Below are 17,739 nucleotides of genomic sequence, written 5' to 3'. Positions count from 1 at the left end.
TGGGTTTTGCACATTCTCCTTGTGTTTGCATGGGTTTCTTTTGGATGTTCCAGATTCCTCCCAATGTGAGAGATAGGTTGAATGGGCTCGATCAATTGTCCATTGGTCAGAGTGGTTAGCAGGGTAAATATATATGGATTGACAGGAATTTGGCCTGGGTGGGAAACTTGTGGGTGCAGGCCCAATGGCCGAATGGCCTCCTTCTGCATTCAAGGGATTCTATGAAATGGAAAATGATGTACACTCACTTGCTGGTCTGGCTGAGCCTGGGCTCCAAGACTGGCAGCATGGATAATATTTTGAAGTGTGGCACAGGGCAGCCCCTGAAAGGGGACATTGAAAGTAAACAAATCAAGCTTATTTACCATTGCCACAGCAGGCTTACATCGACACTACAATGAGTAACTGTAAAAATCCGTTAGTTGCCACATTCCAGCGCCTGTTTGAGAACACCAAGGGAGAATTTAGCATGGAAAAAAAAAACACCTAACCAGCATGCCTTTCGATTCAGGGAGCGAACTGAAACACCCAGTGGATACACACACAGGCACGGGAGTAAACGTGCAAACTCCACACAGACAGTGATCCGAGGTGGAATTGGAATGCCGGTCCCTGGCGTTGTGTGGCAGCATTGTGACCTAGTGTGGATCTGTGCCACCCCTACACTTATGGGATTCACTTCTGGGGGAGGGTGGAAGTGAATTTACAGTCACTATTGCAGTCAAGGCCTCTCAATCTTACATGGTGTAAAAACGGGAGGAATTAGTATGGCGCAAACCAAGTTCTCGCAGTCCCACAAGAAGGTTTGGGATCCCAGCTGTCAATTTGAAAGCGTTCCTAACAGTGCCAGTGGAGGCATCTGAAGAGAGAGGCCTGGAATTAACAGATCCTCCAATCGTGAAGGGTACAGGGAACTCAACATTGATGACTGACGATGTGGGGAAGAAGAGCAAACGTGGGGGGGGTTCATCAAGAGCACACGCACCAGAGAGGGTCTTAAAAAGTCCCCAGGAATCAACACCCAAGGGATTGTCATTCCGCGCCACCCCCCCTACACACACCCCCTGATCAGGCCATTGTAAGATGGACATAGGGGTGAAGTTTCAGCTATGGGTTCTACCCAGGGATGAACATCCAAGGGATTGTCATTCCGCCCCCTCCCCACCCCCCAATCAGGCCTTTGTAAGATGGACCTAGGGGTGAAGTTTCAACTATGGGTTGTACCATATTGAAAATATGCTGTGGATTCTGTACCAAGCCTGTGTGAAATAAATGTAGAAAAATGTACAATTTGTTTGTAAATAGTTCCAAACGTTGTTGCTGTATTGGGGGGTGAAGTAGGGAATGGGTTAATGAGCTTTGTAATACTTAGAGGTTTGCAAGGATTGCAAGACTTGTTTTTGTATCCCTGTAACCTTGTATGCCAGATGATGTATTATTTGTGCAGCTTGTAACTTTGTACGCTGGATAAACAAACCATAGGTATTGCGATGCGGATAACAGCTAATCACAACAGAGGAACAGAGCAGGGACAGTTGCAGCCTACACATACTACGCATGGACTATGCATGGATTGTGCAAAGGATGAAACTGCCAAGGCAGCAATAACTACAGGATGGGTGGGAAACATGACAGACAGCTTGGAGAGCTGCAGACGTTGTGAAGGGCGGGACCTGGGATGTATAAAATTCTATTCTTACTTGTATTCGGTGAGAAGTCTGGTGACCGCTTTCGAAACCAGGCGTCTCCCAAAAGCTTTTGAAATAAACCTGCTTTACTTTGACTCATGACTAGTCTGAGATGTATTATTTACCTACAACAAATTGGTGCCAAAATCCAGGATCTGTTTATGGGTCTGGTTGAATGACCTTGACCAGAGAGCCGGGATAGATTACTGAACTTAATAGGATGGGCCACATTACAGTCGCTGTTCATCTGTGATGAGAGAGTGAAAGACGCCTGGAGACATACGGAAAATGAGGCACCTGGATGGGAAAGGTAGGATTAGGGAACCATGGATTACTAGAGATATAGAAGACCTGGTTATGAAGAAACGAGAAGCGTATGTCAGGTCTAAGCAGCTGGGAACGGAGAGAGCGTTGGAGGAATACAGAAAGAGTAGGAGAGATCTCAAATGGGGAGTTAGGAGAGCAAAGAGGGGGCATGAGATGGCTTTGGCAGGTCGGGTTAAGGAGAATCCAAAGGCGTTTTACTCTTATCTTAAGAACAAAAGGGTGGCTAGGGGTAAAATCGATCCTCTCAGGGACAAACGTGGGGAATTGTGCTGAGAGGCAGAGGGAATGGGGGAGATCCTGAATGAATACTTTGCGTCGGTATTCATGAAGGAGAGGGGCTTGATGTCTAGTACGGTCAGTGAGGGAGCGGTAGACCAATTGAAAGATCTATTGATTACGAGGGAAGAAGTGTTGGGGCTCTTAGAGGGCATTAAAACCGATTAATCTCCTGGGCCTGATTGCATTTATCCTAGGCTGCTAAGAGAGGCGAGGGATGAGATTGCTGGGCCTCTGACGTACATCTTTGTCTCTTCTTTGGACACAGGTGAGGTCCCAGAGGACTGGAGGATAGTGAACGTGGTACCGTTGTTTAAAAAAGGTAGGAGGGATAGCCCGGGTAACTATAGACCGGTGAGCTTAACGTCAGTGGTAGGTAAGTTGATGGAGAGGATTCTTAGGGATAGGATGTATGCGCACTTGGAGTGTTGCGATCTGATTAAGGATACGCAGCATGGCTTTGTCAAGGGGAAGTCTTGCCTTACGAATCTGGTAGAATTCTTTGAGGAGGTGACAAAAACAGTTGACGAAGGACGAGCCGTTGACGTCGTCTATATGGATTTCAGTAAGGCGTTTGACAAAGTCCCTCATGGTAGGTTGGTACAGAAGATTAAAGCTCATGGGATATGTGGTCAGGTATCTAGATGGGTAGAGAACTGGCTTGCAAAGAGGAGTCAGAGAGGAGTTGTGGAGGGGTCTTTTTCTAGCTGGAGGTCTGTCACTAGTGGTGTGCCGCAGGGCTCAGTACTGGGACCTCTTCTCTTTGTAGTGTATATAAATGATTTGGAAGAGGGAGTAGTTGGTGTGATCAGCAAATTTGCTGATGACACCAAGATGGCTGGATTGGCTGGCAGTGAGGAGCAGTGTCTGGCAATACAGCAGGATATTGATAGGCTGTTTGATTGGGCAGATACGTGGCAAATGGAGTTTAATCCGGATAAATGTGAGGTGATGCATTTTGGCCAGAATTATGTAAGGGGAAGTTATATGACAAAGAGTAAGCCCGTAAGGAGTATAGAGTCGCAGTGAGACCTGGGGGTGCAAGTGCACAAGTCTTTGAAGGTGGCAGTGCAAGTGGAGAGTGTGGTGAAGAAAGCCGATGGTATGTTAGCCTTTATAGGAAGGAGTATAGAATATAAGAGCTGGAGTCTAATGTTGCAGTTGTACAGAACGTTGGTTCGGCCTCATTTGGAGCACTGCGTACAGTTCTGGTCGCCTTACTCTCGGAAGGACGTGGAGAGTCTGGAGAGAGTGCAGAGGAGGTTTACCAGGATATTGCCTGGTATGGAAGGACTAGGGTATGAGGAAAGATTGAAGAAATTGGGGCTCTTTTCCCTTGAAAGACGTCGACTGAGGGGGGATCTAATAGAGGTATATAAGATTATGAAGGGTATAGATAGAGTAAACAGAGGTAAGCTATTTCCTATAATAGAGACATGTAGGACAAAGGGCCATGGACTTAAGGTGAGGGGGGAGAGGTACAACACAGATATTAGAGGGACGTTATTCACACAGAGGGTAGTGGTGGTATGGAATGCTCTGCCAAGTAAGGTGGTGGAGGCAAACACGCTAGAGTCCTTTAAGAGTAACTTAGACAGGCACATGACTGAGTTGGAGATGGGTGGATACAGGAGGACCTTTTAAATAAGGGCCATTAGCATTGGGGCATCCCTGGTAATGTAAATGGGTATAGTATGATAATAATGTTTTTTTTTCTCTTTCATTCACAGGTTTTAAGTCAGTCCACATCGTGTCCAATGAGGGGCATAAAGGCGATGGGTCGTACTGAGGCTGCTCTTGGTTGTTCGAGATTGGCCTAGTGCTTCGTGTTGTTAGTGTGTGCCTAAACTGGACCAGATACTGGGCAAGATGACAGCTCAGTGACTATCGCTGATTGCTGTGCAGACACGTGGATTTGGGCCAGTGTCTGTGGGAGTTTGCACATTCTCCCCGTGCTTGCGTGGGTTTTCTCCGGGTGCTCCGGTTTCCTCCCACACCCCAAAGATGTGCTGTTAGGCTGATTGGCAGGAATAAATTGTCCCTAAATCAGTTTCCCTCAATCTGGATGGCCATAAAACATTAGATAGGGGTCATGGGTAGAGAGGGGGACTGGTGGTGCTGAGATGGCGGCGCGGGCTCGTTGGGCCGAAGGGCCTGTTTCCCGGGCTGATTTTATTCTTTTTTTTAGATAAAATACAGAGGCAGGTCCAGGTAATGTGTTGTACTTGCATGATGTGGGAGCTTGCGGTCCCATTTGTGTTTGTTTGTGTACACATCTGTAGGAAATGTTGGTTGCTCGAGGAAGACCAATTCAGATTTGATGAGGTGGAGTCTGAGCTTTGAACGCTGTGGCACACTAGGGAGCGGAGAGTTAGCGAGACACTGTGTTTCAGGAGGTGCTCGCATCCCAAAGAATAACTACATCACATTTGGTGAGTGATCAGGGACAGGAGAGTGTGACCCCAAGCAAGTCTTGGTGACGAACCCAGGAGGTAGTGTTGAAGGAGCCTCAGCCCTTGGGCTTGTCTCAGTGTAGATGATGAACGAATGGTATTGTCACTCGACTGTTAATCCAGAAAACTGTTTGGTTCACTAATGTCCTTTTCAGGAATGAGACCTGCCGACCTGACCTGGTCTGGCCTACATGTGACACCACGGCCACATCAATGGTGTTGACTCTCAATGCCCTCAAAGGGCAACTAGGGACATGCAATAAATGCTGGCCAGCCAGGGACACCCATGTCCATCAAATGAATAAAGAAACAGATGTGTGACCTGTGCGGACGTGGATGAGGGCTGCAAGGAGGATGAGCAACTTAACCATAGCACTGTGGTTCAGGGAGCCATTCAAGAGGGAGGAGGAAAGGGAAATGTTGTTGTAAATGGGGATAGTTCGACAGGAGGAATAGACACTTTCCTCTGTGGCCAGCATGGAGAGTCCCCAAGTCTGTGTTGCCTGACTGGTGCCCCGGTTCAGGACATCTTCTCTGGGTTGCTGGGAAAAATGGAGCTGGAGGGGATAGATTCAGTTGTTGTGGTGCACGTTTCTGAATTCTTAACAGATTAAATCTGAAATTGGAATCGCAATTATGGGACTTGGGTGGATTCCGTGGATTTCCAGACATTCCTCTTTACTTCTTCCTCTTTGTCCTGTTTCTGCACCACTGTATCTTGGGCAGTTTGCTCGTCAACCTTACAGCCCTCGTTCTTGTCCACACTGAGAGCAAGGTCCTCAAACCTGTTGTGCAGATTGAGAGGCCGAGGCCTTTGGGTACACCCCCCCTTCCTCCCCACACCCCCCCTTCCTCCCCACTCCCCTCTCCTTCCTACCCACTCCCCCCTCCTTCCTCCCCACTCCCCCCTCCTTCCTACCCACTCCCCCCTCCTTCCTCCCCACTCCCCCCTCCTTCCTCTCACCCTTCCTCCCCTCAGCAGCACCCTCTTGTTCTTGACCCTCAGAGTTAGCCAGTCTAGGGGGTGTGGATCTCTCTTGTACCCCTTTATCCAGGTTACTCTCCCTCTCCCTGATGAGCCTCAGTGTCTGAAGCTCAGAGTTCAGCTCGTCTACTTTGAGCTGGAGCTCTTCAAGCAACCAGCACTTACTGCAGACATGGTCACTGGGAAGGACCTTGGGGTCCACCAGCTCCCACATCATACAGAAACAGCACATCACATGTCCCTCCATCACAGTCTCCTAGTGATTTCTGAACACAGTTAAGAATTTAGATTTACTTTGCCTGTTTCTCCCAAGTCCTGTGATCCAAAGCCCTTACAGCTCACTCTGCTGCCCGCTCCCGATGCTGCCCGCTGTCTACAGCAATCCTCCTTTTACACTTTGCGCTGTAAAAAAAACCCTTCCCACAAAGCCCTGAGGCCCACTTCCTGTCTAACTTTTAAAGCAGAATTACAGTTAAAAATGCAGCAAAAATCTTTACAAAGGTAATCGCTTACCTTTACTCTGGGCAACCTTCACTCCGCTCGCTCCAACGAATGAGTGGACTATTGATGTTTCCTCTGAGGTTGTGCCCTCGGGCCTGAGTCTCTCCTTTATATTGGAAACATCTTCCCCACACCCACTCTATCCAGGCCTTTTGTTATTCTGTAAGTTTCATTGATATTCCTCTCCTCATCCTTTCAAACTCCATCGAGTACAGACCCAAAGTCCTCAGACACTCCTCGTGCGTCAAGTCTTTTATTCACCAGGCCATTCTTGTGAACCTCCTCTGGACCCTCTCCAAGGCCAGCACATCCTTCCTTAGATATGGGGCCGAAAAGGACCAAGAAAGAAAATTACAGCGTAGGAACAGGCCCTTCGGTCCTCCAACCTTGCACCTACCGTGCTACCCGACTTAACTAACCCCCCCCCACAGAACCAAAAGTGCTGACCATATTCGGAATGTGGTCTGACCAAAGATTTACAAAACCTCAGCAGTACACCCCTACTGTTGTATTCTGTCTCTCTCAAAATGAAGCCGAGCAGAGGGACTCTGTTATATCGAACGAATATTGAAAGAGTTATGGTTTGACCCTCCATTGTTTCCAAATTTCCGTGACCATCAACACCCCATCTAGGCTGTAAATATTCTACTTTGGGTATAAACAGTGTTGGATTGAATGGGGTGAAGTGAAGCTGTTTGTTTAGTGACTGTAATTGATATGAGTCTCCATGGATCCGATTAGTCTGCCTGGAGGGTTTCCCTCTTCTATTAATAAGGGATTCTGTTCAATGTGTTGTCCCATTGAGACAGTGGGAGCGACAACTCCAAACTAACAGAGATCAGCGGCTGTGGAGAGAGAGGAGAGATCAGAATCTGGGAGCAGTGGATTGGAATCTCCCAGCGATGCATCTGAATCTGGGAACAATCAATTGGAATGTTACAAGAATGGATCAGAATCTGGGAACAATGGGTTTTGATGTTCCAACCAAGGACAGGAGTTTATCATACTGGATTTCTTGGTTTACTGAAGATGGCTTACGGATAACATTATTTGGTCGGATTCGATATCTACTGTATGTGATTCAATGCTTTTACTATCCCCTCCTGGCTATTGTTGGTGTTCCGGGTAAGTCCCTGGCTGGAATTTTACCGGCTTGACCGCCAGGGATTCGGAGCAGGCGAGGGGCGGAGCGTGGGAGGGTCTGTTAAACACGGGAGGGATTTTCCAGCTTCGGGGAGAGTGAGGCTGTGAAGTCCCCTCCCCTGTGTCCAGTTTCTCTTGCTAGAAAGGCTGTTGAACTGTGTTGATTTCCCTGTCATTTACTGTACTCGGTTTGCTGCTCTTGTTTCTGTTGAATCTCTGTGTCCAGTTATTATTTCTTTCAGCCACTGACAATTGTCTCGGGGCCCATGGGCTGGGATGTCTCCCATGTGCTGGGACTTTTCATAGACATGTGACATCAAACACTATTCCTTCATGAGTAAAAGATTGAGACAGAATCCATTTTACCTTCGACATATAACATATAGCAGTTCACTGCTTATCATCCACCCAGTCAGCAGGCTGCAGAATCCATTTTTATTGTTTACAGCAAGATCTCACTTGTGTATCTGAATTGTGTATTTGCAACCCCATAGGTTTGGTACATGGTTGGGAACACAGCTGCAAGTCATAGAAATCATAGAAACCCTACAGTACACAAAGAAGCTATTTGGCCCATCAAGTCTGCACCGACCACAATCCCACCCAGGCCCTACCCCCATATCCCTCCATATTTTACCCACTAATCCTCTAACCTATGGTTCTATGGTCAGTTTAGCATGGCCAAGCAACCTAACCCGCCCACGTTTGGACTGTGGGAGGAAACCGGAGCACCCGGAGGAAATCCACGCAGACACTAGGAGAATGTCCCTTAGTGTCCCAAGATGTGCACATTAGGTGGATTGGCCATGGTAAATTGTTCCTTAGTGCCCCAAGGTGTGCAAATTATTGGTAGGAATAGTGGTAGGAAGGACTATTACTTACATGGCAAAAAACTGCAGCAGGCGACGGTGCAGAGGGACCTCGGGGTCCTTGTGCATGAGTCGCAAAAACCCAGCCTGCAGGTGCAGCAGGTGGTCAGGAAGGCTCATGGGATGCTGGCCTTCTGAGCGAGATGGATTGAATATAAAAGTAGGGAGGTCTTGCTGCAGCTGTATAGGGCATTGGTGGGGCCGCAGCTGGAGTACTGTGTGCAGTTTTGGTCGCTGTACTTACGCAAGGATATTTTGGCCTTGGAGGGAGTGCAGAGGAGGTTTACTAGGCTGATGCCGGAGTTGAGGGGGTTTAGCTATGAGGAGAGGCTGGATAAACTAGGCTTGTACTCGTTAGGATTTCGAAGAATGAGGGGAGATCTCATTGAGACGTATAAGATGATGAATGGGATGGATAGGATAGAGGTGGAGAGGCTCTTCCCGCTCAGAAAGGACAGTAGGACTAGGGGGCACAGCCTCAAGATTAAGGGTGGGCGGTTTAGAATGGAGTTGAGGAGGAACTTCTTCACTCAAAGGGTGGTGAATCTCTGGAATTCTCTGCCCGTTGAGGTGGTGGAGGCTGCCTCGCTAAATATTTTTAAGACGCGGGTTGATGGGTTTTTGATAAGCGAGGGGATTAAGGGTTCTGGGGAGAGGGCGGGAATGTGGAACTGAGCCACGACAGATCAGCAATGATCTTATTGAATGGCGGGGCAGGCTTGAAGGGCTAGATGGCCTACTCCTGCTCCTATTTCTTATGTTCTAATGAATGTGCACACTCCACACGGACAGTGAACCGAGCCGGGAATCAAACCCAGGACTCTGGAGCTATGAAGCAGCAATGCTAACCACTGTGCTACCGTGCCCGCCACCAACCCCCCCCCCCAACCACCACCCCCCCTCCCCCTCAAATCTGCCTGTCAAAATGAAGATTTTTATGGGGATAGGGCTGGGTGGGATTGTGGTCGGTGCCTGTGAAGTTCTGCTCAAACCTCACGCATTCATGTCTAGACCACCATGTACTCTACAAACAGCAAGGGACCCAGCATCGATCCATATGTAATCCCACTGGACACAGGCTTGCAGTCACAAAAGCAACATTCAACCATCACCCTCTGCCTCCTGCCACTCAGCCGATTTTGAATGTAATTTACCAAATTGCCCTCGATCCAATCGGCTATTACTTTCCTGTTCAGTCTCCCATGAGGGAATTCTTCTCTGAAGTCCATTTAGACTACATCGACTGCACTTCCCTCATCTACTTATTCAGTCACCTCCTAAATATATTCAAGCAAATTGTAGAGATGATCTCTACTTGACAAAGTCATGCTGACTATTATCCATCAACCCTAACCTCTCAAAGTGGAGATTAATTCTGTCCCTCAGGTTGATTTCCAATCATCATGATTTCCAATCATGGCCCTAGTGATGATGCCATCTTGGGCGTGATCTTGGATGTCTCCAGGATACCTTGTAGGATGGCAGTAGAGCACAATGGTTAGCACAGCTGCCTCACAGCATCAGGGATCCCGGGATTCCATCATCACCAGTGATGATTTTTTGTTTACTTTGAAACCAGCTCCATTCTCACACATTGCCTGTTGGGATTTCTCCTGTTACAAGAACGTGTCGTGTTTCTCTGGAAAGCATTCACAGTGAGGAGGTCCAGTTTCTCGCAGCTCCCCAGTGTCACATTGACCCTTGTAAATTTATCTCGATCACAGCAATCCTGTGCACGTCATCAATCTGCGTAAGTTCATTGGTAAGGCCAGGGCACATCGTGCTGATGTTCCAGCTTGAGATGTGAAAGACTGATTTGGTTAGGTTTGATTTGAATTGATTTGTCTTATTGTTGTCATATATATTAGTATACGGTGAAAAGGATTGTTTGTTGAGTGTTCTACAGACAAAGGATAGAGAATAAGAGATTGCAGAATGTAATGCAGTTATAGCGAGGGTGGAGGAAAAGATCAACTTAATGCCGTATAGGTCCATTCAAACGCCGGGTGGCAGCAAGAAGAAGCTGTTGTTGAGTCATCAGCATGGTGGCACCATGGTTAGCACTCCTGTTTCATGTGTCCAAGGACATGAGTTCGATTCCAAGCTTGGATCAACGTCTGTGTGGAATTTGCACATTCTCTGGGTGAATTTCCTCCGGATGCTCCGATTCCCACCCATAGTCCAACATTTGGTTGATTGGCCATGCTAAATTAACAATTCGCGTCCCGTGATACGCATGTTAGGGGGATTAGGAGGGTACATATGTGGGACCTCGGGCATAGGGCCTGGCTACGATTGTGAATGGATCAATGGCCCCCTTCTGCATTGTAGTTTTTCTATGAGTTGGTTGGCATGCTTTTTTTTATCTCTAATGGAACTAGTGGGATGAGTATATATCCATGGTGCATTATTCCCTAATTATGCTGGCTGTTTTTGCGAGTCAGCAAGAAGCTTAGACAGATTTGATGAGTTGGAGATTGATTTGAGTGATGGACTGGTCTGCATTCACCAAGTTCGAAGTTTGTTGCAGTCTGGGACAGAGCATGAGCCACACCAAGCTACAATATTATCTGTGATGCATCTGTAAATGTGGGTGAGAGTCGCAGCTGACCTGCCAAATGTCCTTAGTCCTCTGAGAAGATAGAGGCATTCGTGGGCTTTCTTAACGATAGTGTCATCATGGAAGGGCACAAAAAGTTACTGGTGATCTGAGCAGTAAAACCTGAAGATCTAGACCGTTTCAGCTTCAACCCATTGATGTAGATAGGGGCATGTACTCCATGATACCTCCTGAAGTAGATTTGCTTTGTTGACATTGAGGAAAAGATTATTGTGGTCACAACAATTCACCAGATTCTCCAACTCTTCCCTGTTCTCAGTCTCATCATTGTTTGGGATCTGACCCACGATGTTGGGGTCATCAGAAAACTTGTAAATTGAGTCATCAGCATATAAGGAATACAGTAAGGGGCTGAGGACACAGTCTTGCGGGGCACCGCTGTTGAGGATGATTGTGGAAGAGGTGTTGTTGCCTCTCCTTATTTATTGCTGTTTGTGGGTTAGAAGTTCAGGATCCAACTTCAGAGGCTGAAGCCGAGTTCCAGTCCATGGTTTTGGACGTGAGGTCAGTAGGAATAATGGTGTTGAAGGTTGAGCTGTAGTCGATAAACATGAGTCTGTGTTACAGGGTTGACTGCCGGGCCAGGGAGATGGTGTGTGTGGACCTGTTGAGGAGGTAGATGAACTGTAGTGGATCAAGGCAATCTGGGAGGCTGGAATTGATTTGTGCCCTGACTAACCTTTTGATGTCTTTCATATTATTGGATATCATTCTCACTGGATGATTGTCATTATGGCAGGCTGCTTGGTTTTTCTTTGGTAATGGCCTTTGTTGAGTTTTTCTTACCAGGTGCACAGATTGTCAACCTTCCTGCCAAGAGAGGACTCACTGACCTTCACTGGTCCAGTAGACCACAGTGGGGCAGCAGCAAACCCACTGGGAATTATGGACGGTCACTATTCACTGAACACTGAAGTTTTCTCAAACACTTGAAAGCAAACCCTGGCAGTTGTGTTCTGTGCCAACCGGGTGTGAAATTACCATTTCTTCCTGTGTTGTACTAATTTGGCAACAATGCTGTGGTCTCGTCTCCAGGGTACAGCCCAGGGTAAATATAATAGAGATTCTGTGCGGTCAAGGCATCGGGACCTCCCTCTGTCAACTGTTAGTATGAGTCAGAGGCAAGGGTGGACCAGCACTGTTTGGTACCAGTTCTGCTGCAGGGGTTGTCAGTAAGCTGTCTGACTGATTACCATCTACAGGGATTTCTGTCAGGGTTTACTCCCTCAGTCTTCTTACCCTCCAAATCCCCCACAAGGTAGAAGGGCTATTTACATGTATCTGAGTGAGGATCAGTGTTGTGAACTCCTCTGAAAACTCTCTCCCAAATGTATACCATTGTGTTGTCGCCATGGTGCAGCATGGTGACACTGTGGTTAGCACTGCTGACTCACAGCGTCCAGGACCTGGGTTCAATTCCTGGTTTGGGTCATTTATTGTGCAGAGTTTGGAGCTTCTCTCCATGTCTGTGTGGGTTTCTTCTGGATGCTCCTCTTTCCCCTTACACTCCAAAAGATGAGCTGGATTTTTAAAAGAAATTATTTTGTATGTGTGGACATTGTTTTTATTTTCACCTATCCTCAGTCTAAATGGTCACATCTTCCCCTGAATGATGTCTAATTTTAATCTTAATCTTCCTTCCTAACAGTGAACATAATCACAATTGTGACACTGACAAAGAGAAACTGTGGTCTGTCCAAATGTGTTACTAGTTATCTGGTGGCCATGTCGGTGGGGGATCTGCTGGTTGTTATCCTTGACCTTACATTGAGACACATTCCCATTGTTTATTGGGAACAGTTTTATTTCCTGGTGTTGGTTCCTGTGTGTAATATCCACGCCGTCCTGCTTTATGCAGCCACTGACTGTTCTGTCTGGTTCACCGTCACTTTCACCTTTGATCGATTTGTGGCCATTTGCTGCCCCAAGCTGAAAAGTAAATATTGCAGTGAGAAATCGGCGTCTGTGGTTCTGGGAACAGTGACAGTGCTGAGCTGTTTAAAGAACATTTTCTGGTATTTTATGTTTTTAAATGGATATCGGCTGGTGAACAATCCCTGGTTTTGTGAGGTCTCATGGGATGTTGTGCAATCTCCGGTCTGGGGAATAATTGAGTTCCTCCACTTCATTTTAACACCGTGTGTCCCATTCGTCCTGATTCTGCTGCTCAATGCTTTCACTGTCAGACACATTTTAGTGAGCAGCAGAGCCCGCAGGAGACTCCGGTGTCACAACAGTGGGGAGAATTCCAGAGACCCAGAGATGGAGAGTCGAAGGAAATCCATCATTTTACTGTTTGTTATCTCAGCCAATTTCATGCTGTTATGGTCAATGTTAATGGTTTATTCAATATGGAGTCGGATGGAGTATTTGGGCTATCAGTCGGTATGGTTAGAAAGTTTTGTTCTGGAATTGGGTTTCATGCTGCAACTCTTGAGTTGTTGTACAAACACTGTCATTTACGCTGTGACACAGACTCTCTTCAGACAGCAGCTAATAATTCTGCTCAAATATCCCTTTACTGCAATTATTCATCTCATTACAGCCTCAGAAGTAAATGCAACTACAAGATCCCTGACTCTTCCTATTGGACATTCAGACTCCAAACAGCAAACAGCCTCACAAAGACAGAAAGAGGAACAGATAGAGAGAGAGAGGGGCGGCAGTGAAAGCAAAAGTGAGAGCGATAGAGAGACAAAGATAGAGAGAGGGAGTAAAGGGCACAAAGCCATGAAGAGAGACAGCATTTGAAATAGTTTTGAACAGATAGAGGGAAAGAAACAGACAGACAGAGAGAGACAAACAGAGATAAAGGACAGAGAGAGAGAGATTCTCTCAGAGTGAAAGAAATAGGGATAGAGGGGGAAATGGCAAGGCTGATGGACAGGGAATGAGAAAAGGGGACAGGACATACATGGGAAGATGTAATATGGAAGGAAAATTGTTCTCTGGAGCAGTGTACTGGTGGCTGGGGAGTGTAAACTGTGAGTGTTCTGTGTTTATTTTTAAATTACATTGCTGTGTTGTGGGTTTTTTCCCTTTGTGCTTTCCATAGAGGGTCCGAGGCGCAAGGGCTGTTGGGAAGGGAGTGAGGAAGTATAAAAACAAGGCCACAGTAGATAGCGGGCAGCGTTGGGAGTGGGCATCAGAGTGAGGTGGGTGCTGAGTGAGTACTGCAAGGGCTTTGGCTCACAGGGCTTAGGCGAGGCAGGGTTAGGCAAGGTGAGTTACTGGTCAAGTTTTTCAAAGTGTGTCCACAGGTCTGAGGGTAGTCAAATAAATGGCAGGGACCATGGGGAGACGTGTCAGCTGTGTAAGGTGCAAGATGTGGGAGTTCCTGGAGACGCAGCATCTCCGGAGAGTCCACATCTGCACCAAATGTCTGGAGTTGCAGCGTTTGAGGTCCCGGGTTAGGCAACTGGAGCTGAGGCTGGAGGATTTATTTTTAGTGAGGGAGAATGAGGCATGAATGAATAGGAACCAGATTCAAGAGGGGATCTCAGAGTCAAGGAGGGGGGATGGGTGGGTTACAGTTAGGAAGGGGAAAAAGAAGAGGAGTAATGTTCCAAAGGCTACGCCAGGGGTAGTCTCTCAAGGTAGCAGGGGTAAGGCACCAACTGAGGTGGAAAGGGCACGAGGGGAAGGGGAAAATGCCTCAGAGGGAAGGAAGGGGGCTGGATGTGAGATAGTGGTGGGGGACTGGAGGGTTAGAGGAATTGATAGGCGGTTCTGTGGGCAAAAGCGAGACTCCAGGATGGCGGTCTGCCTCCCTGGAGCTGGGGTACAGGATGTGTCAGAGAGGGTAGAGGAAGTCTTGAAGGGCAAAGGGACCCAGGCGGATGTAATTATACATGTAGGAGAGAGGGACATAGGAAGGAAGAGTAGGGGGGAAATACGTTCGCAGTTCAGGGAGTTGGGGGCCAGGCTGAAGTGTAGGGCCTCCAGGGTGGCGATCTCTGGGCTGCTGCCAGTGCCCAGCAATAGCAGGGATAAGAATAATGAGATCCTACAGCTGAATGCGCGGCTGAGGGATTGGTGCAGGACAGAGGGTTTTCGTTTTATTGACCATTGGGAAGTCTTTGCAAAGGATGGGCACTTGTATAAGAGGGATAGGGAACACTTAAATGGGAAGGGGACACATATTTTAGCTGGGAGGTTGGCTGGAGTGTTTAGGCAGGGTTTAAACTAGTATGGAGGGGGGGTGGGGAGGAGGGAGACAGCTCAGGCACTGGGAGTGAGTTGGATGTCAGGGTAAGTCTAGTTGATAGGGAAATCCCCCAGGAGAAGGAGGATCCGAGAGGGACTGAGGGTCTTTGGTGCATCTGTTTTAATGCGAGGAGTGTGACGGGAAAGTCAGATGAACTTAGGGCCTTGATGTTCGCGAGGAATTTAGATGTGGTGGCAGTGACAGAGACGTGGTTAAAGGAGGGGCAAGACTGGCAGATAAATATTGCAGGGTAGAAGTGTTTTAGGCGTGATAGGGGAGGGTTGAAAAGAGGAGGGGGAGTGGCACTCTTAGGGAATGGATCACAGCGGTGCAGAAGGAGGATAACATGGAGGGGTTGGACATTGAGTCTCTGTGGTGGAGTTGAGGAACAGGAAGGGGGCCATTACTATGCTAGGAGTGTACTATAGGCTACCCGATAGCCCGCGGGCAGTGGAAGAGGGTATATGTAGGGACATTTTGGATAAGTGTAGGAAGAATAGGGTTGTTGTAGTGGGAGATTTTAATCTCCCTGGGGTGGATTGGAAGGTGCCGAGAGCTGGGGGGTCTGATGGGGAGGAATTTGTAAGATGTGTATTGGAAAGATCCTTGCAACAGTATGTAGATAGCCCGACTAGACAGGGGGCGATACTGGATTTAGTTGTGGGAAATGAGCCGGGTCAGGTGGTTGAGGTTGCGGTAGGTGAACATGTGGCTAAAAGTGGCCACAACTCCATCTACTTTAGGATACGAATGGAAAAAGATGAGAGCTGTCCTAAGGGGAGGGTGCTAAATTGGGGGAAGGCTAGATACAGCCGGATTAGGCAGGAGCTTAGGGATACAGACTGGGATAGGCTGTTGGAAGGCAAGACCACGTTAGGCATGTGGGAGTCTTTCAAGGGAAAACTGCAAAAGGTGCAGGAGAGGCATGTGCCGGTTAGGAGAAAGGATGGGAAAGGTAGGATTAGGGAACCGTGGATTACTAGAGATATAGAAGACTTGGTTAGGAAGGAACGAGAGGCGTATGTCAGGTCTAAGCAGCTGGGAACGGAGGGAGCGTTGGAGGAATACAGAGAGAGCAGGAGGGATCTCAAACGGGGAGTTAGGAGAGCAAAGAGGGCATGAGATGGCTTTGGCAGGTAGGGTTAAGGAGAATCCAAAGGCGTTTTACTGTTATCTTAAGAACAAAAGGGTGGCTAGGGGTAAAATCGGTCCTCTCAGGGACAAACGTGGGGAATTGTGCTGAGAGGCAGAGGGAATAGGGGAGATCCTGAATGAATACTTTGCGTTGGTATTCACGAAGGAGAGGGGCTTGATGTCTAGTACGGTCATTGAGGGAGCGGTAGACCAATTGAAAGATCTATTAATTACGAGGGAAGAAGTGTTAGGGCTTTTAGAGGGCATTAAAACTGATAAATCTCTGGGGCCTGATTGCATTTATCCTAGGCTGCTTAGAGAGGCAAGGGATGAGATTGCTGGGCCTCTGACGTACATCTTTGTCTCTTCTTTGGTGAGGTGCCAGAGGACTGGAGGATAGTGAACGTGGTACCGTTGTTTAAAAAGGGTAGGAGGGATAGCCCGGGTAACTATAGACCGGTGAGCTTAACGTCAGTGGTAGGTAAGTTGATGGAGAGGATTCTTAGGGATAGGATGTATGCGCACCTGGAGCGTTGCGATCTGATTAAGGATACGCAGCATGGCTTTGTCAAGGGGAAGTCTTGCCTTACAAATCTGGTAGAATTCTTTGAGGAGGTGACAAAAACGGTTGACGAAGGATGAGCCATTGATGTCGTCTATATGGATTTCAGTAAGGCGTTTGACAAAGTCCCTCATGGTAGGTTGATACAGAAGATTAAAGCTCATGGGATATGCAGTCAGGGATCTAGATGGGTAGAGAACTGGCTTGCAAAGAGGAGTCAGAGAGTAATTGTGGAGGGGTCTTGTTCTAGCTGGAGGTCTGTCACTAGTGGTGTGCTGCAGGGCTCGGTAATGGGACCTCTTCTCTTTGTAGTGTATATAAATGATTTGGAAGAGGGAGTAAGTGGTGTGATCAGCAAATTTGCTGATGACACCAAGATGGCTGGATTGGCGGGCAGTGAGGAGCAGTGTCTGGCAAGACAGCGGGATATTGATAGGCTGGTTGACTGGGCAGATACGTGGCAAATGGAGTTTAATCTGGATAAATGTGAGGTGATGCATTTTGGCCGCAATAATGTAGGGGGGAGTTATATGATAAAGGGTAAGCCCGTAAGGAGCATAGAGTCACAGTGAGACCTGGGGGTGCAAGTGCACAAGTCTTTGAAGGTGGCAGTGCAAGTGGAGAGTGTGGTAAAGAAAGCCTATGGTATGTTAGCCTTTGTAGGAAGGGTTTTTGAATATAAGAGCTGGAGTCTAATGTTGCAGTTGTACAGAACATTGGTTCGGCCACATTTGGAGTACTGCGTACAGTTCTGGTTGTCTTACTACCGAAAGGACGTGGAGACTCTGGAGAGAGTGCAGAGGAGGTTTACCAGGATGTTGCCTGGTATGGGAGGATTGGGGTATGAGGAAAGATTGAAGAAATTGGGGCTCTTTTCCCTTGAAAGACGCTGACTGAGGGGGGATCTAATAGAGGTATATAAGATTATGAAGGGTATAGATAGAGTAAACAGATGTAAGCTATTTCCTATAATA

The 17,739-nt window shown here is 47.5% G+C and overlaps 1 protein-coding gene across 1 annotated transcript in view; it reads left to right on the top strand.

Annotated features, from left to right (window-relative positions):
• Positions 1-7,174: 7,174 nt before the first annotated feature.
• Positions 7,175-17,739, top strand: part of LOC145337485 (putative G-protein coupled receptor 139) — a 70,030-nt gene continuing 59,465 nt past the window's right edge. Inside the window, exons 1-2 of the mRNA XM_080182275.1 lie at positions 7,175-7,355; positions 12,511-13,415. Of these exons, the coding sequence (XP_080038401.1) occupies positions 7,175-7,355; positions 12,511-13,415 (1,086 nt within the window). The remainder of the gene's footprint in view (positions 7,356-12,510; positions 13,416-17,739) is intronic.

Source organism: Carcharhinus amblyrhynchos, unplaced genomic scaffold (genome assembly GCF_965287045.1).
Source record: "Carcharhinus amblyrhynchos unplaced genomic scaffold, sCarAmb.v2.hapA scaffold_51, whole genome shotgun sequence".
NCBI classification, from domain to species: Eukaryota; Metazoa; Chordata; class Chondrichthyes; order Carcharhiniformes; family Carcharhinidae; genus Carcharhinus; species Carcharhinus amblyrhynchos.
The sequence above is the reverse complement of the archived record's forward strand: the minus strand, read 5'-3'. Positions and strand labels throughout refer to the sequence as shown.